This window comes from Pseudophryne corroboree, chromosome 5 (genome assembly GCF_028390025.1).
Source record: "Pseudophryne corroboree isolate aPseCor3 chromosome 5, aPseCor3.hap2, whole genome shotgun sequence".
In the NCBI taxonomy this organism is placed as follows: domain Eukaryota; kingdom Metazoa; phylum Chordata; class Amphibia; order Anura; family Myobatrachidae; genus Pseudophryne; species Pseudophryne corroboree.
In genome coordinates this window covers 732,768,728-732,787,685 of record NC_086448.1, presented here as the reverse complement: position 1 = coordinate 732,787,685, position 18,958 = coordinate 732,768,728, and the positions used below count along the sequence as shown (strand labels likewise).

Below are 18,958 nucleotides of genomic sequence, written 5' to 3'. Positions count from 1 at the left end.
TCACCGCAATATAGAACACAATGATTCCTGACATACAGTATTGTCAATATTGATGATAAGAAAATTATACTTTACAGGCTAAAAGCCCAATAATTGATAGTCCCTTTACCTGGTTTTGTATCTTTGATCTGCCTGGAGCCTTATAAATAAAATATAATACATTTTTCATTAAAATAAAATGAATAGGTTTTCATTTAATAACTGAGAACACAGTGTAAATCTGCAGTTACATTATAAGCCTTTCAACCTCATGAGCAGTAGTAAAATCACTCGATGCCTATGACTGATAAATGAAGTGTCTCCAGCAGTTATTAAGGAGGATGTGCCAACACCCAGATACACATAAGCTGAGATAAATGCATTTACAATAGGGGACGAGGACTGATTTCCTTCCTTGCTGGAGGGTTACGGTCTGTCTCCTTTAAGAAGGACGAGGCTGCTTGCAAGGAGGAGTTATGTTGATGAAGGATGGACATTCCAGCAGGGGAGACTGAGCACAGAGGGAAGGGAGGAGAGGCAGGCTGGGCACACAGGCCTCTCTCCACACTGGGAGAAGGGGACAGGATCCTAGGGGCTCTTTAAACTTGTGCACTGGGACGCCTGGCCACTGGTTATGCATAAGATCCAACCCCTCTGGGCGCCTCTGGAGCGAAAGATTGTGCACCCATCGCAGCAGAGCATCCCTTATGCTTGGGTAATTCTGCCAGAGACACTGGGGACTTTCTGAAGGAACAGCATAAAAGACTCCTGTACCAGAAAGCACAGCTCACCATGGTCTTGATCACATCAGGCACTAGGAGACCGCTGGATTTCTTGCATTCACTGGTGCTTTTTTGGCAAACCTTCCTTTGGATTGTATGTGCTGTCTGTGCAGAGGAGCAGTATTTCAATGTAGAGGTAAGGCAATATACAGTATAGTATATACTCTTCGTTCATGCATCAGCACTAGCCAGTGGGAGAACCCTGCTGAACAAAATTGCAATGCTGATAGCATCCCCTGTGTGATGATGGGTGGGTGCTGTAACCTCTTCTGCGCCGTGCGCAATTCTTTACGTATCTCGTGCGCCTGTGGGCAACTGAAGCGCAAAGCGCAGGCTGCAGAGTAACAGCTGCTGACTTGTGAATGGCTGAGCCTTATTCCTGGCAGTAGGATGCCTCAATGTAACATCTGGCGGAGGTAGCTCTCTTTTCTTTTTTTTAATTCCAATAAAATGGCCAAAAGCCATTTGTGCATCCGATGTGTAATTCTAGCCGGGCATCCCTCATATTAGGGGAATTCATCCTCCGCCTCCCCCCAGTCACTCTTCTTCCCCCAGCTCGCTTTGTTCTGAGCGGGTGTTTAGTTTTAGCAGCACACACAAGGAAACTTGAGCTCTTTAGGTGGGTTTAGTGCAGGCTACATTTTGGTTACAGGGGGATGTCTGCAGATTCTGTCTCCCCAAGGCTGGAGTGAGGAGCTATGTTCTGTTCCCCTGACCAAAATATTCTGTTAGTCTTTTATTTTCATTCACAATAACTACAGTAAACTACAGAACCCTCTGTATAATTCAGGTACTTTAGAGGGCAGTCTACCACAATGGTTACAGTGAGCTGTGCCACATGGCTCTTTGTGTCTTGCAAACTAGTTATTGTGGCTTAAGGTTCTTTATTTGCTGCCAGAACTTTGTGATGTGGTAGCCTGGAGAATGTGGCAAAAGTGGTGAAGTGTGATGCTGTAAATGTAACAATTTCATATTATTCAGGATTGTGTATTTACATAACGGTTTATCTTTACTGCTTGTATATCCCTGTGTGAACTGTTGCTGCCTCTATGGAACTTGGCTTAGTGTGTTTGCTCCATGATTTCTATATATGATGCTGTAGTTCATCTGGGTTACATACAGAGGTCTTGTGTATTTTCAGCACTGAGGTACTTACAGTATGAGAGACTGTTGTGCATTGGGATCTGGGATACAGTCATGTAATGACTCTGCTTGTTTCACTTAATATATTGCTTCCTGAAGTTATGTCAGTGTTCCTGTATCACTGGGATGACTCGTTCTGGGAAAAGGGAAAACTATGGCAGGAACCAGACACAAGATAACATTTTTTCTTATAAATGTTTCACTCCACAAGGTGCTTCTGCCATCCACATAACATTCTGCCATCAACACAACATTCTGCCATACACATAACATTCTGCCATCCACATAACACAACATTGATAACTTTAAAATATCAAATAATGATAATTGTTTAATTGTCAGATCATAAAACAGGAGGAAACTTATTGGTGTATTACCTATCGTTGTGCTGACGATAGCTATATATCTGTGCTGCATGTATGAATGGTAGCAGAATGTGTTTCCTGCCTCTCATTTGCTTACAGTGTCAGTGGCATTAGGGAGGATCATTTTCGGAATTAATGGCTAATCTGAACCGATATCAAGGAAATCTTGTAGATCTACATCTGCATCTGGTTAGTGGGTTGCCAGGTATGGCCAATAAAACAGACAATAACCCAATTAGACTGAAAGATTTATCATATTGAAAGAGTTATTACATTTTATTAATACATTTTGTCTGTAGAGATTGTTGTATTAAGCGGGGTACACAGTAGACGATATGCTCCATGAGTGATAGCATTAAACATTTCCTGTGAACTTCCCAGAATCCTGGACAAACGATATTGAGTGTACACACTGAGCGATTTCTACAAACGACCAACTATATACAAGAGTCATCCGATACTAGGGTTTTTCAGCTACTGGGTAGGAATTTCATGGGGGTCGGTCATCGTTTGTAGCGTACACACTGGACAACATGCACCTTATCGTTAACGACATAGCATAAGATTGACCTTCATGTACAGATGACAGAAGACCTCGCAAGTGACCCGCGGGAGCACGCATCGTTAACAAAATAGTGCATACACACTGGACGATATTACAAACGATGTCGCTCAGAAGGGTCAAAATGAGCGATATCATTTAAAATATCGACTAGTGGGTACCCAGCTTTACTTTAGCTGATTGTTTTTAAGCCTCCTATGGTTTGGTGTCTAGGATCCCCTTAATTGTAGATTAGTTAGTAAACCGCCCTAATGGTTTAAACCTACCCAACAATAACACTTACAGAACTGACTGTGAACTAAATAAAGATACTGACAACAGGCCACGTGTGAATTTCAGACAGCCTAAGCCACTCCTTCAAATCATCCATTGGCTCAGCCAACATTGTGCAACCCGTCATCTACAGAGAATAAAACTTTCCTATCCACTAAACCAGGAGCTTGAAGGCGCTTACGCCTAACTGGTCCTCACTACCCCTACACATAAATGTTCACACACAACAGCGTGTAGTCACTGCAGTCTTGGAACACTGTGTGTTAGGTTTAATGATGCTGTTTGATGTCACAGGAGGAGGAATGTGGGATAGGGACACTTTCTCTTAACACATCATTAACTAGAATTATAAAGCCCTACATCTGGAAAACTCTGTATCATAGTCATAAAATCAATTTGCTTCTGTGTTTCGGCAACAGGTCTGCAGAGGATGTTGCGATGTAGGAACAGAGTTAGTGACTTTACAGGCCTTTTCTACAAGCAAATCACGCGTTTTACAACTGGGGTTATAGAGGCCATAAATACCAATAGAGTGCATCTGTCCCCCATAAATGTCCTTTCTTTTTAAATAAAAATAGTTTTGAAAGCTAACTACTGTATATGACATGTTATCCTCAGGTGTTTATCTGTTGGTTTGCCTCCATTCTCTCTCCATTGTGGGGTTCCGATGGCAAACAGGCCCAGTTTTAGGTTGTATGCTTCCCTAACCCTGTATGCTGTGTAGCCCCCTCCTCGGGTGACCCTTGGCCTATTTTCCAGTGATACATTGGCGTGAAGTACTTTTACAACTGTTCAAGACACGTCACCGAGAATTAAATTGTCCCCTTATGGGAGTATTCAGTTGTTTATGGGTGCCTGATGGGAGCTATTCACTTGTTTTGCCATCGGGTGAGAGTGCCACGGGTGCTCATTATATCTTCTCGCTACCTTCTGAGGCGGCAAAAAGAAATATGTGAAAAGTCGGGCATTTGGGCGCCCAAACTACAGTTTCAGCATCGCACTAAGGGGTTTATTCATGAAGCAGTGAAAAGTGTGGAAAAGTGAGCCTGTGGAGAAGTTGCCCATGGCAACCAATCAGCTGCTCCGTACAATTGTATAGTATGCAAATTATAAATGTTACTTCAATGCTGATTGGTTGCCATGGGCACCTTCTCCACTGGCTCACTTCTCAACACTTTTCACTGCTTCATGAATAGACCCCTAAATACGCTTTACGTATTAAACCCAGCGCATTTGGGCATGATAAGTGCGATAGGCAATGGACGCCCATAGTGCTCACAGAACAATTGAACAGTGCGAGATTCCCCACCTGGCACATGAGTCACGTGCCATGGGGCCCCACTTGCTGCCGGCGGCACAGCAGGCCACCCTACATCAGAGAGCCACTGGGCTGATGGGTCCGACCAAGGCCCGGGAGATTTTCTATTGTCGTGGCCGGTGAATTGTGGGGCAGGAGGTGGGAGTGTGAGGGTGGGGCTGCCTTGGTTATCTGAAGACATCAGGACGGGCCCGGCAGTGACATGGGGGGGGGGCGGCCAGTAAAGTTGGGCCTAGGTGCGGCCCGGTTGCTATATCTGCCCCTGCAATTGAATATCACCCTATTAACCTAAAAAGGAACATTTCCGTTGCCACTTTTCAGCTGCCGACAGTAAAAGTAAATACAAAAGTCTATTTGGCCATGAAACACAGGATTGTTTGAAAATGCAAAGCTACCAATATGATCTTAGCTAATGTGTTAATTCTAATGAAGCTGTCTAGATAAATGTATTTTTTATTTTTAATGAACTTTGCCACATCTCGGATGCCTGCTGGCAGACATGTATCTCAAGGACTCACAACCCTGGAGGCGTTTAAAAATAATCAGCAAGTAGTGCGGGGTTGTTACTGCATCGGATTGGACAAGTTGTGTAACCAGCTGTGGCAACAACTTACTGCTGCTCATCGTTTATGTGCAAACTTCTCCATTGTGTTGTTCCAAGAGAAGCGTCAGATGCGGGCCCGGGCAGCCGGACCCCCGCAGTTCTTCTAGTTGTGGGAGAGTAGGGACAGTAAAAAATGCATGTATCTACAGATTTCCTTTCAATATTTCATGTTCTGGAGTGCACAGGCAAGTAATGCAATTTTAAGATATATGTTTTTTATTGCTAAATTCCCTACAAACAGACATACATTATTTTTATGTGCCAGTAGCGCTTAATACTGTTTAAAACGACTGCCCATTCATCAGACACATAACGTGGAGTCGGCTAATGCGGTAAATGAAAATTAGGCTTTTGAGTAATGCGCTATGGTAGCAGTAACTCATTAAAAAACTAAGAGATTGCTATACGGCTGAATGCCTTTACATTCTTCCATTTCCAATATAGGCTGTCATTCTATATGGAACTATTCTCTGCTTGTTCAATGTTTTCTCTGCTGTAAATTTGCCTCTTGTCATGCTTCAGCCTCCTCGGTGCAATAATTATATTTTTTGATGTATTGCAAATGTCATTGCATTTAACACTTTGGCTGCTAAATGAATCTACAGCTACTGTATTTGTACCTCATTGTGCCATCAACTTTTTTGACACTCATTTGAAAGCAGTTCACGTCTTTTCTGATTTTCAGTCTCCATTATAGTCTATTTAAGATGCAATCATTGAAAAGTGTCAGAAAAAGTGCAGAAATGCGGAAATTACACAATCGGAGTACGGCGTTTAGTGGATTGGAAGTAAAATGATTTTGTTCTATTTTAAGGCATCGTAAGGACTATAATAGACTACCCTGCTGTCACTACTTAGCCCATGCCTGTATATTTCATAGCCACGTGAATATGGAAACCTGAATTCTGTTCATTATTTAACAGATAAAGCACGAGCAGGAGAATTTTGATACATTAGCTATCCATTTGCTTCAAGGATATTCTAAAGTTTTTCACAGCTGTCAGTCATACGCTAAGTCATTTGGATAGAGACCCAGGTGCAGGAATTGTGGTGTCATCGGAAAGCATATGGACGCTATAACACACACCTGCAGTATAACAGAGATAGGGAGCTAGGGAACGACTTTTTAGAACTGAATTCACGAATCATGCTTCAAATATTAGTAGTTTATGAAAACGTAAAGCAAAGGTCACCTGTATACTATATAAAATAATTCTGATCCTTTCCTGAACACGGATACATTTATGATATCCTGCAGCATACAGAAGCTTGTAAGCGGCTTGCATGAACATAATCAGTGCTGACTGTAGCATGTTTTGCACATGTATTTTTACGGCATATAACTGGATCTGACACTTGAAATCAGTGTTCCTACGATACCACATTTATTGGCGTCATTAAATTTTTTAACCACTAGCTGTTCTCTTTTCGTGCACGTGTTGCATTGCATTCCCTTACAAAGCATACAGTGTCTAAAACACTAGCAGAAATGCAGAATCAAATATGTTTTCAGTGCATCTCAAATGCTGGGCTCTTTCTGGTGGATTGGGGTGGGACTTGGACAGATAAGGGTGGGTCTTATTTTGAAATGGCTTTTTCAAATGGATGGAGGCTGCGCTCACAGGGGGAAGGGGTGCTAATGAGTGCTGCTGGACCTGGAGGCGTCCTACCTCCTGTAATGGAATTTTACTGGGAATGGTCAGCGCGCTCATTAGTGGAAATGGAGAGATGAAAAAAGAGGTGTTGCGGAATGGGTGAGATCTATAGGTGTATGGATGTTTGATTCTGCTTTCTTATGGATGTGTATGTAAGGCAATGATAAATCTATAAGAGGGGTGTTTGACACTCACTATATTCACTTTATTGTGTGTACAGTGTTCAGATGCAGTATGCAGGCAGCTCTTCTATCAGCAACCTCCTTTTGATATGTTATTAGTTCCTAATTGTCGTTCTTTCACCACTGTCAGGTGTGTCCTGCAGACTACCCTTTGCAAGGTATACCTTCCTATTGGTATACCAAAATGAACCCCAGCTCAGGTAAATGTCAGGTGTACCCTGCGGGTCACCTTTACCATAGGAGTGGTGAATGCCTATGTTCCCTCTGAAGCTGTGTCTTAATTCAGTACTTGGGGTGTGTGATCAGTGCGGCGTCCCGCCTGTCAGTAACCTTCCATGTGCAGCACTGAGGTATGGGGTCGTGGGCTGAGTGTCTTTCACTTACCGCCAGGGGCAGGTCTTGGCCTGCCGCCGGTGACCGCGTCTCTTCCTTCCCCACCTCAGGCTGTCAGTCCTCTTCCTTGGTGCCCTCCGTCTCCTTCGGTCCGCGCACTGCCCAGCGGCCGCCGGTCTCCTCCATCTACGTGTCCCGTCTGCTTCCGGGTTAGCGCGTCACGTGCGATGTCACGTGAGCGCTCTGTCTGTCTGGGGTGGATACTGCTGCGTTCCCTTCCCTGGCCGGAGGGGGAAATCTGTAGATGAGTGTGGTGTCAATTAGCAAGTCCCAACGCGTTTCAGCACGGATGCCTTTGTCTAGGGTTACATGCCTAATGTCCTGTACTCCTTATAAACTTTCATAACTGTGGTGATTGGTTAATCGTGATGGTCCTTGATTCTCATGCTCCAGTGTAATATGAGGAGTGTTAATACTTGTTTGTCAATCATGTCCACTTTTGAATTGTTAATTTTCTTCTAGTTGTTGTTATATACTCAGTTCTCTTATTCTTTCATTGTAATTATTTAGTGACCATTTCCTCAGTACTAAAAATTCCACTTTGTATGCTGTGTTATGATGGTGTATAATTTATGAATTGATTAATAAATTAATGCAATTGCATGTGTCCTCATTGATGGGCAGTTTCTAAGTGAAAATGAATTTGCGTAATGCCGGTGCACATGGCCTGTGGTGAATATGTCTCACCATAAGATGATATGTGGGAATTTGGGAAAAATTTGGGAGGGGGGGGGGGTTTGCAGTGGAACTGTAGGTGGAATCTATGTCCATACTAGAGGATATGTCATCTTACTATGCGATATGCCAGATTACATGGCTGTGGCAATGTTGTAATCTATATTTAGTCCTCTTGGTGTGAGGGTCTTCAAAGTGAAGATCCATCTGAGTTCTTCTCTGTTAATTTTCTTCATATAGTCTCCCCCTCGCCAATTGTGGGTTACCTGTTGTATGGCCATAAACCGTATTTTGGACGGGTCCTGCATGTGTTTCTCCTTAAAATGTTGTGATACACTGTGCTTCTCATATCCTTTCTTTATATTTTGTATGTGTTCAGAAATCCTGATTTTTAGTGTTCTGATGGTGCGTCCAACATATTGGAGTCCACACGGGCATGTGATAAGGTATATGACACCTTTAGTGTGACGTGATAATTCTCCCCTAATGTTGTACATCTGTCCTGTGATGTTCAAAGAAAAATCTGGGATACTCTGTGTTGTTCTAGAGTTAGTTGTTCTGCAGCATAAGCAAGATGCACAATAGTGGAAACCCTGCCTTTTGGTGGTGCCTTCTAGTTTTGTCTGTTGCATTCTTGATGGTGGGATATGGTTGTGTACAAGATTATCCCTCAAATCTGGGGCTTTTCTATATACTACTTTTGGTTGTGGGGGTAGCATTCTCGCTAACGTCTCATCCTGCATCAAGATTGTCCAGTATTTCATTATGCTCTGTTTGATCTGGCCCACTCCAGTGTTGTACTGTGTTACAAAGTAAATGTCCTTGTTGTGTTGTTTCTCATTCTTCTCTTTGTATTTTAGAAGATCTTGTCTCTCTGTGTCTTCTAGCTTTTTGTAGGCCTTGTCTACCATTTCCCTATCATACTTTTTATCTATGAATTTCTGTTTTAATTCCTGTCCTTGTTTTCTGTAATCCTCTACCTGTGTGCAATTTCTTCTCAATCTTGTAAATTGTCCTGTGGGAATGCTTTGAAGCCAGTTGGGGTGGTGGCTGCTGGTGGATAAGATGTAACTGTTGACATCCACTTGTTTATGATGTGTACGTGTATGGATTTTCTTGTTCTCAATGTAGATATCTAAGTCAAGGAATACTGCTTGTTCCTTACTGTAATGTGTTGTGAACTGTAAGTTTCTGTCGTTGTCACTGTTGTATAGTAAGAATGTCTGTAATTCATGTTCTGTCCCTTTCCATATGAATACGATGTCATCTATGTATCTGCGCCAGAGGACCAGGTTCTCCCCAAAGTCATGCCCCTTCCAGATGTAATCCTCCTCCCACTTGCTCATAAACAGGTTAGCATAACTTGGGGCGAACCTGGTCCCCATGGCTGTCCCAGTGCGCTGTTTGTAATAATCGTTATCAAACCAGGTGTAGTTGTGTTCTAATATGAATGTAATGGCCTTTATTATGAAGTCTGTCTGCGTCGGTTGGAGTGTGGCGTCTTGTGAAAGAAAATGTCTCGAACTCTGTCTTATTTTGGCCTAGCTTTGCATGTCTGTCTGTCGGGAGGTATAGTATGACTTATGGTTGTAACTTGTAGAGGCAGTTATATAACCATTATAAGTATCTAACATTTACCAAATTGTACAGTATGCAACATTATGCAATCTATAAATGATAATTGCAGTATGTAGTCTTTATTCTACCTTTTCTTATAGTTGGTTGCTATTGCTATGATCAGAGCTGGATGTTATCCAGTATGTGTTACAAACAGGAGCATTTTAAGAGACTAGTGGGTCTGTGTAAGGCCCACTAGCAGCCTCCTGCACCTCCACTGTGTAGTTACTGTGAACACCTACTGGTGGTATTTGGTGGGACTTGCTGGCTGTAGAAGACATTCAGATTAGGGATGGCCATCGACCATCGATGAGTCCAAATCATCGATGATCTTTATTCGATGTTGAATACTTTTAGCATCGATGGCAGAGAACCAGATGAGTTTCTGCCATTGATCTTGTGTGTGGGGCCGATGGTGATGTTTTTTTTATTGTAGTGGGAGTTGGAGTTGGATGAATGGCCGGGCGGACTGTCTCCTTAAGATGAGTGCACATGGAAGGAGGTGGAGCAGAGCCAGCGGCAACAAGCAGAGCAGACATGCTCAGCTGTCAGTCAGCAGTAAGCAGTCCCGTCTCTCCCCGCCCACCGTATCTATCTTCTTAGACAGTGAAGGCAGCTACTTGCACCTTGTCCTGCCTAAATGGGCGTATATGGTCAGCCTTTCAGGGAGGAGACAATTTCTGTCTCCTCCCTCAGCTGGAGAATTGACTGCGTGAGCCGATGTCCTTCCCGTAACTGCCAGCGGAGCAAAAATTTTACGCGGTTTGAGCATGTGCAGAGCAAATTTTTGCTCGCTGACTATTTCTACAGCGAAGCTTCCTCTTCGCATGCACGGCTTTTCAATAGCAAGAACCATCGATGAAAAATGGTAGCATAGTTTCCAACCATCGATGGTTCTGCCTGATGGGGAAGGCTCTGATGGCCATCCCTAATTCAGATCAGTAAATCCTGTACCATCCGGGATAAGACAGCAGACAGTTGTAGCATGGGAAGAAGGGAGGGGGAGCCAGAAGCCACAGTGATGCGCTAATGGTATGGAGACATATTCAGCTGTCATTCTCTCTGGATTTCTCCTGGCTAGTAGCAAATGATAGGTGCAGTGCGGGCAGCAGTGGGCTTCCCTGGCTAGGAAGCCTGTTTGCAATGTATACACTGCACCCATTGGTAATATTCCACTACCCTGGCAGCATGGCGTAACATGACGGCACTGCGGATCTCCTCCTGCTCCAGCCCCATGGGAGGGATGTCATGGTCTGTGACCACCAACATCACTTCTAATATCACGCTATAACAAAAGTGCGAGAAGGGAAACATAGGGGTAGATGTATTAACCTGGAGGAGGCATGAGGAAGTGATAAACCAGTGATAAAGCAGTGTTAAGTGCAAGGTGATAACGCACCAGCCAATCAGCTCCTAACTGTTAATTTACATATGGGAGCTGATTGGCTGGTGTGTTTATCACCTTGCATTTATCACTGGTTTATCACTTCCTTATGCCTTCTCCAGGTTAATAGTACATCTGCCCCATAGTTCCCCTCCGAGCACAAATATGTGCGTGCCGAGATCAGCCGCAGCAGGGGGGAATGATGGTCAGTCCCCCTAACCCACCCTCTGCAATAAGGTGAGGGGGTGGGCTATGGCATAGGGAAAGGGTACATCTTTTAGCACTAGGGGTGTAGGAGGATGGGTTATGCCCCTCCAAAAGCATTTTTGGTTGGAGGGAGCATATACGGTATTAAAAATATACACGGGCATATAAAGGGACACATGGGGAGGGGGTACCAGTACATGGGGGCCCATTGACACTGGGGTTGGGTGCTCTGCAACTGGGATCTATTACCATTTAGGGGGTGGAAACGATACTGCTAGGGAACTGTTGCCATGGGGGTTGGGGTGGCTATTTCCACTGGGATGTTTGAAGTGATTTTACAATGGGGCCTATGGATACCTGGGGGTGCAAAACACACCGTAGGTATATTTTTAAATCAAATATTTAAACAGATTTTTCAAAATACATTCAAAACTTTATTAAATAAAAAACCGACAGTTTCAGGTGGTTTTGGGAAGTGGTTTAAGTGCTGTCCTTATCTTACTATACAGTAACTTTAATATTAGATGGTATGCTAAAGGACTGCATGCAGATTTCTGTAAGGCTCCCTATCCTATATAATTTATTATTTTGGCAACGCCACTGTCCTGCACATTACCTGCTTCCTCAGCCTTGCAGTTCTCCTGTCTGCAGTGTGTTGCTGGCCGGCAGCCAGCGCAGAGGTGAAACGGTTGCCGTTTCCTGATAGTGAAACAACAGGAAAGAAACATCTTTCATGAGATGTATATTTTTGTATTTCCGAAAGAGAATTTGAAGAAACGGGAAAACACATTTCCATGTCAGGGTTTGTGACCTTTTGAACATTTGAGGAAAAATATGAATATTCCTGGATTGCAGTGATTTAAGCCATTTGATTTATCAGTCCCTGATGGAAATGAGACTTCCATCTCTTGCTTGCATCAATAGGGCGGAATGTCACAATAATTTAGCAATAATCCCAAAGTGATTTGCCACAGAAGTTGGGACAGAGAGTCTGACATGGTGACTTCTTTACATGTGTCACTAGTGAATACTAAGGGATCCCGACAGATGAAATTCCGACGCTGGAATCCTGACACTATTCAGCATGCCAACACCAGCAGGGTTAAGCTGCGGGGTGGGGAAGGGACTTAGGTTTAGGCACCCCCCAGAGAGGGTTACGGTTAGCCAGGGGAGGGGTGGGGGGTTAAGTTTAGGGGGATTCTGAATATCGGGATGCCGCGGTCGGTATTCTGACCGCTGGCATCCTGACTGCTGGCAATTCAATCCCAATACAATAATCCAGTGGGTAAAAATGTATTTATAAATTGATTAAAGGAGCTGAGCGTATGCAGTTATGGGTGATACAGAATTGTACCCATTTCCAATGCACCTCCACTTGGCAACTAAAGTGGCCCAACCAGTGATAGGACAACGAGTGAATCGGCGACAGGTACAAGGGTGCCTAAGGCTCATTGACACATGTGAGCAGTGAAGGCGAGTCTGTCTTGTCCTATCCTAAAGAACAGCACAAATTCCTGGAAACATTAATGCTGGCTATGCTAGAAAGGTGTCAGAACACACAGTGCATCTCAGCTTGCAGCATATGGGACTAAGCAGCAGCAGACTGGTCAGAGTGTCCACTGCCGAAAGCGCCTACAATGAGCATTTGAGCCTTAGAACTGGACCATGGAGCAATGGAAGAAGGAGTCATGCACATGGATGTTACTTTGACATGTACCACATACCTAAACATTGTTGCAGAACAAGTACACCCAATCATGGCAACGGTATTCCGTAATGGCAATGGCTTCTTTCAGCAGAACAATGCACACTGCAAATATTGTTCAGGAATGGTTTGAGGAACATGATAAACAGTTGAAGGTGTTGACTTGGCCTCCAATGTCCCCAAATCTAAATCCAATCAAGCATCTGTGGGATATGCTGGAGTCATGGAGGCCCCACCTCGTAACTTGCCGGACTTAAAGGATCTGCTTCTAACGTCTTGGTGCAAGATAACACAGGACACCTTCAGAGGTCTTGTGGAGTCCATGCCTCAATGGGTCAAAGCTGCCTTGGCAAGATGAGGGGGACCTACACAATATTAGACATGTGGTTCCACTTACTGAATGCTATAGCCTTCTCTCCGAGGTCCATGTGGCAAACTCTGAGTTAGTGGTAATACCGTTCCCACTATCACAGCCCCACCCCCCAAGAGCAATGCCACAGAATGGCACCATTGTGGTGCGATTCTTAGTGTAGTGTAGTAGTCTGGGAGAAGTCCACAACATTTAGTAGAGTAGCAAGTATGCTTATATCCAATAATAGAAGTGGCATAGCATCAGCACCCAGCCTATGGCTGCAGTCAGGGTACAGATATTCTTTGTGTGTCATATCACAGGGATGCTGATAACTAATTCATGATGCTGTTTAGTGTGGGGTAGGGCTATGAAACTGTATAAGTAAATTCCACAGGTGGAAAGTGCTAGCTCAAGTTCAGAACATGGGACCCCTGGGCTATCAGTTTCACTATCCCTGTGGACATCTAATGGGAATAGTAACCTGAGTGGAGTGGAGCTCGCCACCGTGCCCGAAGCCTGGCGAACAAAGCGAGCACGCGAGAGTACACTTTTTAATGTTCTGGACAGGTTTAATGATGTTCTGAAGCAGTTTAGATATGCTAATCCAGGGGGTCCCATGTTCTGAACTTAAACCGAAAGTGCTATACTTTATGGAGAGTTAGGGAATATATTGCAATATAGTTGTATGTATGTGAGTTGAGAGGGATGGCAAGCTGCAGAGGAGAGAACTCTATGCAGACTCAATTCTCGGCAACATCTGCTTGTAGTTTACTGAGCCTGGTGGAGGACAGGCAAAGGTTCTATTCCCACTCGATTGGGGGCGTGAACCCAACAACCGAGTGGAAATACCGAGTGTTTGTTGGGATTCTGGGCGTTGGTATTTCACTGGCTGTCGGGATTCCGGCATCAGTCTACTGAACGCCAGGATCCCGACACGCCGCTATATTGACTGCATGCCCATGAGACACCTGCATTCAGACATATTAAAGTAACTGCAAATGGTATATACATTCAATGGCAATTAACGTATAGGTGCTAAGGGGACTATTCCTCCATCCCTCTGTGTCACATCTGCTTCTTATATGATCATTGATTGTGCAATGTAAAGTTGTCGCAATTCCGCTCACATGGCCAATTATATGTGATCACTAGACTTATACCTACTGTATATTATGATACCTATAACTGATCACAAAGGTTCTAGACCAGTGATTGACAAATGTTTCTAAAATCTGGGAGCCAGAATGAAAGTGTAGGAGCCAGACCACTGACACCCCCCCTAAACCCCCCCCCCCCAACTAACAGCCACCCCCACCCGCCGCAGCCACATTACTGAGCAGCTTCCTATCCCACCCCCAGGCAAACCAGCCTCCTTGTCCACACAACCAAGGGGATACCCCTTGCATACCAGCCCTCTGCATCCACTCTGCAGTGCAGCTACTCCCCAGGCAAACAACATCCCCCGCGGCCACGTTATTGAGCAGCTAACCCCCATGGGCAACCAACGCCCACAGCCACATAAATAAGGGGGTAGCTCCAGGCAAACAACTACTTCGAACCTTCCCTCCCCGGCAAACAATCCCTCCTAGCCTGTGGCCACATCACTACCCCTCTGAAGCCACAATCCCTGGCCACACATAGACCCTAATATTGGAGATCGCTATGCAACTGGAGTTTGGAGACAGCAGACAGAGCAGGATTAGACAGACACTCAGCACATCGACTCCTGTGCAAGAACTGGCCGCTGCAATACAGGTACACCTCCAAAAATCTCCATTGGGGCTGTTAAGGATCTGCTTCCTCTCTACAAAATCTGGTAGCCAGACAGCTAAATCTAGGGGCCATGGCTACCTGTCTCCTGGGATTTGTCAAGCCCTGTTTTAGATAGCGGTACAGTTAGATCAGGTCAGACCAGGGTAATGACTTTGCACAATTTTAGCTTTCAGGTCAAAAATGAGTGACACTGAATTGAAATATGTTCTCCCTGAGCCGTGTATTTTGTTGATGTTGTTCCAGGCACATCTATAGGCTAGATTCAATGTTGCACATACTGTATCTCACGAGGCATGCAGCTCAAAACACAGGCTTGGCAATGCCAGTCCCTCATACGCAAACAGATCGTTGTGTTACCAGAAGTGAGTACTCCTGTAAAGAGGCTTATTTGCATAACAATCTCCCTGATTCCAGAAACATTGTTTCATTGAGAATTAGTGAATTTTCAAATGTGCAGTGGTTTAGAGAAAATAGAAGAATATATTATAGTGTGTAAGCTTACATTTAATACATTGCAATGTAAAATAAATCAGGACGGACTTAAAAAATATCCAAAGCTCAAAACAGAAGGATGTGATGTCAACAACAACAACAACAACAACAACAACAACAGAGGAAAGGGACTTTGGAGTAAGAGATTCAGGGCCTAATTCAGACCTGCTCACAGCAGCAAATGGACAAAACCATGGGGGTCATTCCGAGTTGTTCGCTCGTTGCCGATTTTCGCTACACTGCGATTAGTCGCTTACTGCGCATGCGCAAGGTTCGCATAGCGCATGCGCTTAGTTATTTTACACAAAAGTTAGGTATTTTACTCACGGCGTAACAATGTTTTTTCATCGTTCTGCTGATCGGTGAGTGATTGACAGGAAGTGGGTGTTTCTGGGCGGAAACTGACCGTTTTATGGGAGTGTGCGGAAAAACGCAGGCGTTTCAAGGAAAAACGCGGGAGTGGCTGGAGAAACGGGGGAGTGTCTGGCCGAACGCTGGGTGTGTTTGTGAAGTCAAACCAGGAACGAAACTGACTGAACTGATCACAGTGTAGGAGTAAGTCTGGTGCTACTCAGAAACTGCTAAGAATTTTCTATTCGCAATTCTGCTAATCATTCGTTCGCAATTCTGCTAAGCTAAGATACACTCCCAGTAGGCGGCGGCTTAGCGTGTGCAATGCTGCTAAAAGCAGCTAGCGAGCGAACAACTCGGAATGAGGGCCCATGTGCAGTGCAGGTGGGGCAGATATAACATGTGCAGGGAGAGTTAAGAGCCCTACACACTGGCAGATAAAATGCACAATATGAACGTTCTCGTTCATTAATGAACGAGAACTCGTTCATATCGTGCAGTGTGTAGGCACCAACAATTAACGATGCGTGGCCCCGCGCTCGTTAATTGTTGGTGCCCCGCCGCTTATGCATGCAGGCCAATATGGACGAGATTGTCCATATTAGCATGCAGTGCTATGGAGCCGGGTGACGGGGGGAGTGAAGAAACTTCACTACCCCCATCACCTCTTCCCCAGCCGCCGGTTCGCCCGTCGGCCGTATCTGCCGTCGGGCAGGTCGGCGGCGGATCTGCCAGTGTGTAGGGCCAATTAGATTTGGGTGGGGTGTGTTTAAACTGAAATCTAAATTGCAGTGTAAAAATAAAACAGCCAGTATTTACCCTGCACAGAAACAAAATAACCCACCCACATCTAATTCTCTCTGCAAATATTATATCTGCCCCATCCCAGCAGGGCACATGATTTTGCCCATTAGAGAACAATTTTGCTGCTGCGATCAGGTCTGCATTAGGCCCTCAGATGCTACGATGATGGGTATTGTAATGCATCACTTGCTAAAGAGAAATCCTCGTATCCTATACTGCTGAGCTCAGCCTGATGGCACAGCTTCTCTGTAGGTGGGATTCTGTCAGCACTCACCTGGGTTTCGATCAGAATACCCAGTTGGTAAAACACTGACTGCCGTGTAGATCTCCTGTTCTCAGACGTGACTGCTTATCACATACTGTAAACGCAGACAGGCAATATGGTAGCTCTCAGTCATGTCTAGAACTGATGCAAATGTGCAGAGAAACACAGTTGAATGTACAAAATTGCATATTCCTACTTGCTCCAGGGATGAGTACATCCTGCTTTTTGTTCTCGACTGTCCACTGTATTATTGCAGCATTTTTTTTTTGTAATGTAGGACAAACTTTCTATTCTTTCTGATGTGTCCTTAAAGTGGCACCCATGCAGTGTTGCCTTGTTTTAGCGGGATGCAGTCAATATACCGGCTGTCAGGATCCCGGTGGTCAGGAGACCGACGTCGGAATCCCGACAGCCGTTGAAATACCGACGCCCACAATCCCGACAAATGTTGGGTATACCCTTTTGGTTGGTGGGTCCACACAACCAACTGAGCGGGAAACAAGCCACTGGGCCCGATGCGTGGGGAGCGCAGCGAGCCCGCGAGGGGACTCGCTGCCTTGCTGTCGGGATTCCAGCAGGTGGGATGCCTCTGTTGGTATACTGACAGCCGGCATCTCGTCTGCCTGTAAAACATATTGGATCCGTTTTAGCTGTAAATGAACATGCAAAATAGCATGCCTTATATCAGAATACATATGTATTATCGGTGGGCGGGATGCGTGCTGACAGCAGGGCGAACAATACGAGTCCCCTTGTGTGCTCGCCACGCTGCTCTTGCTACGCTGCGGGCTAGGGGCTCAGTGGCGAGCTGAGCTCGCCAAAGGATCTATGCCCACTCTATGGGTATCATGGACACCCACAAGTGGGAATAACCCTGGTGAGCCGGTATTCCTGCTGTCGGCATTGGGACCCTGACAGCCAGCAAACTGATTGCCTCCCCTTATATCACAGCACTGAGGCCGTAAGATAAGTTATTTGTCGCCTGTGTGGGGTTTGTATGTTCTCCCATGTTTAGGTTTCCTCAGGTGACCTTGTCTCCTCCCACACTCCAAAAACATACTGTTGGTTAATTGGCTGGTGACAAATTAATTTAACTTTGTGTGTATGTGTGTCCATGTGATAGGGAATATAGATTGTAAAACTCACTTGGGACAGAGGCCGATCTGCATGACTGAAATATTCTCTGTAAAGCACTGTGGTATCGGGGGGTAATTCAGATCTGACCACCACTGCAGGTTAGGGACAGATAGGGACTTATTACAGCCCCCCAATCCCCCTCCCCTGGTGGGCCTCTTACCTACTCTCTCCATAACTATCCCCTCTATGTGCCACTCACCTCTGTCCCAAGTGCTCCCCCCGCGTTCCTCTCATCTGCTCTAACCCTAGCCCTCCCCCTTCGTTTCTCTCACCTGCTTTAACCCTAGCCTCCCCCCCGCGTTCCTCTCACCTGCTTTCACCCTACCCTCCCGTGCATTCCTCTCACCTGCTTTCACCGTAGCCCCCCATTCCTCTCACCTGCTCTAACCCTAGCCCTCCCCGCATTCCTCTCACCTGCTGTCTCCTTAGCTCTCCCCCCCGCGTTCCTCTCACCTGCTCTCACCTTAGTCCTCCCCCCGTGTTCCTCTCACCTGCTGCCACCTTAGCCCTCCCCCCGCGTTCCTCTCACCTGCTGTCACCTTAGCCCTCCCCCCGCGTTCCTCTCACTTGCTCTCTCCCTAGCCCTCCCTGGGCATTCCTTTCACCTGCTTTCACCGTAGCCCCCCCCCCCCCCATTCCTCTCACCTGCTTTCACCCTCCCCTCCCCGTGCATTCCTCTCACCTGCTTTCACCGTAGCCCCCCATTCCTCTCACCTGCTTTCACCCTAGCCCTATCCCCACGTTCCTCTCACCTGCTTTCACCCTAGCCCTATCCCCACGTTCCTCTCACCTGCTTTCACCCTAGCCCTACCCCGTGTTCTTCTCACCTGCTATCACCTTAGCCATCCCCCCGCATTCCTCTCACCTGCTCTAACCTTAGCCCTCCCCCCAGCGTTCCTCTCACCTGCTGTCACCTTAGCCCTCCCCCCGCGTTCCTCTC

The 18,958-nt window shown here is 45.5% G+C and overlaps 1 protein-coding gene across 2 annotated transcripts in view; it reads left to right on the top strand.

Annotated features, from left to right (window-relative positions):
* The first annotated feature begins 455 nt into the window (after positions 1-455).
* MMP16 (matrix metallopeptidase 16) overlaps positions 456-18,958 on the top strand; it is a 363,579-nt gene continuing 345,076 nt past the window's right edge. For both annotated transcript variants that reach the window (XM_063924066.1, XM_063924065.1), the window contains exon 1: positions 456-897. In XM_063924066.1, the coding sequence (XP_063780136.1) occupies positions 772-897 (126 nt within the window). In that variant the 5' untranslated portion in view covers positions 456-771. The remainder of the gene's footprint in view (positions 898-18,958) is intronic.